This window comes from Penaeus monodon, chromosome 22 (assembly GCF_015228065.2).
Source record: "Penaeus monodon isolate SGIC_2016 chromosome 22, NSTDA_Pmon_1, whole genome shotgun sequence".
Lineage (NCBI taxonomy): Eukaryota > Metazoa > Arthropoda > Malacostraca > Decapoda > Penaeidae > Penaeus > Penaeus monodon.
The window spans coordinates 22,452,050-22,453,895 of record NC_051407.1 but is presented as its reverse complement, the minus strand read 5'-3'; the positions used below and the strand labels follow the sequence as shown (position 1 = coordinate 22,453,895).

The window sequence follows — 1,846 nt, the reverse complement described above, 5'->3', positions numbered from 1 at the left end:
GAGCCGCATGCTTTACGCCCTAATCTCAAGTATAGTACTTACTGAGTAGGACCATTGCTTTGAGGGAAGTCTAGTCTATCAATATTCATACAAAGAACGTATCCATTCCCCAGCTTCGCGAAGGCCTTTTAGACTCCATGAGGTGTTGTGTGTCGACTCTCCAAAGCCGCGTCCAGCCCACCCCGGTCTCTCCGTCTCCAAACTCCTCTTCAGAGAAGCCAGACTCTCTCGCTACGTCTCCCAAAGTCGGTCCGGGCGACCACTCTCTCCCCACCGTTACCCCAGCTCTCCGGGCGGATGTGAGGATGCTCCGGGATGCTGTGGATTGTGCCAAGATCACGCTGAAGGAAATGGAGCCATGGTGCCAAAAGCTTGAGGGAAATAAACTTGTTAGGTAATTATTCATGATTATATTAGTGCCCATCGCCCCATTTGGACGGCCATGCATATACGTTAATGAACCATGCATTTGTATTCATCAGACTCCACTCGTTTCACTCTAGCTTCAACTGATACGGAACAGAATAACAACCTGTCTGCAATAACCGTCTGTGGCATAGGAAGACTCATGTACACGAGATGATGATCATTTGTTGGGATAGAAATGTGGCTCATCAGCTCTTTATTTATTTTAGATTCATATTGATTTGCATACCTGTGGCTTCATATTCGAATGTAATATTACCTCTTTCCTCTCTCTCATACCGAACGGAATTTTTAACGGTTGTAGATTGTAGATTTAAAATATTTGAACAGTTATATTATAGAAAAATAAATAAACAGGTAACTATTTAGGATGCATATGTTTTCTCAAATAACCACTTTGGGTGGATGACTCCAAAAAGGCTAAAGAGCACTGATATAAACCATCCTTGACACAGAGCATGGTTTGCGGAGTGCTCGGACCTTATTGGCACCATGGCGTCTGTGGTGGCCATGGCGGATTCACACGCAGCGCCACCGTCTCCCCGTCTGGAACAGTTTCAAATAGAAGCCACTGCGGTGAGTACAAATTAACGATTTTTTTCTGTATTTGGTCTTCCTGGTTTCTCCATTTGATATTTCTTTTTTTATATTTCAGTCATTAAGCGTGTCACCGGAAGGTTTTACATGTCATATAGAACATGTCTGATGGTGGATGGGGGAGGGTATCAGACATCCCGGGGGTCATGGGTTATTCCAGACGATGAAATTATTTGAGAGACTGAAGAAAAGTTGCGGAAAGGCATGACTGGCTAGAAGAAGCCGTGAAAAAGATAAGCGAGGAATGGCGCCGAAATTACAGCGATGGGTTTTTAATAGTGAGCACTTTCCTTTGGGTGACTAATGGTATCACTGCCAGACAGAATGAGATCCAGAGATCATGTTGCCGTAGGGTTAATATTCTAGATTTTTTGACATTGAAGTATTCAAGCAAGCTCCGTGAAACGAAAACCCGAAAATATTTAGAAGCTGAAATATAACGGATAAACTTGATGTTGAGATTAAAACAATATTGTTATAACTTTTGATAATGACACGGTAACGTATTTTCCTCTATTGAAGAATATATCGAAATATTTAAAGTATATTACCAAAATTTTATGACAGATTGAATTTATGTAAAATTAATTCTACACCTAAAAATGGTTTTAAGTTAGAATAGTTTCCCCTTTAAAAGTTTTATGTAGGCGATTTTCTGTCACGAGTCCGTTTTCTTCTAAAAGATATATCTGGGGGACGATTGTAGTCTATCGTTTTCACTCTACGCGAAGAAAGAATATTCGTGTATATTTCCTCTTTTAATATTACTCAGGTATAGTAATTATATAAGGAAATATTAGTACTGTTGTAATGATTTAAGCCA

At 40.4% G+C, this 1,846-nt stretch overlaps 1 protein-coding gene across 1 annotated transcript in view; it reads left to right on the top strand.

Annotated features, from left to right (window-relative positions):
• LOC119587002 overlaps nucleotides 1-1,846 on the top strand; it is a gene marked incomplete at its 3' end in the record, with an annotated part of 168,418 nt that overhangs the window by 120,142 nt on the left and 46,430 nt on the right. The window contains 2 exon segments of the mRNA XM_037935744.1: nucleotides 114-394; nucleotides 882-1,002. Of these exon segments, the coding sequence (XP_037791672.1) occupies nucleotides 114-394; nucleotides 882-1,002 (402 nt within the window).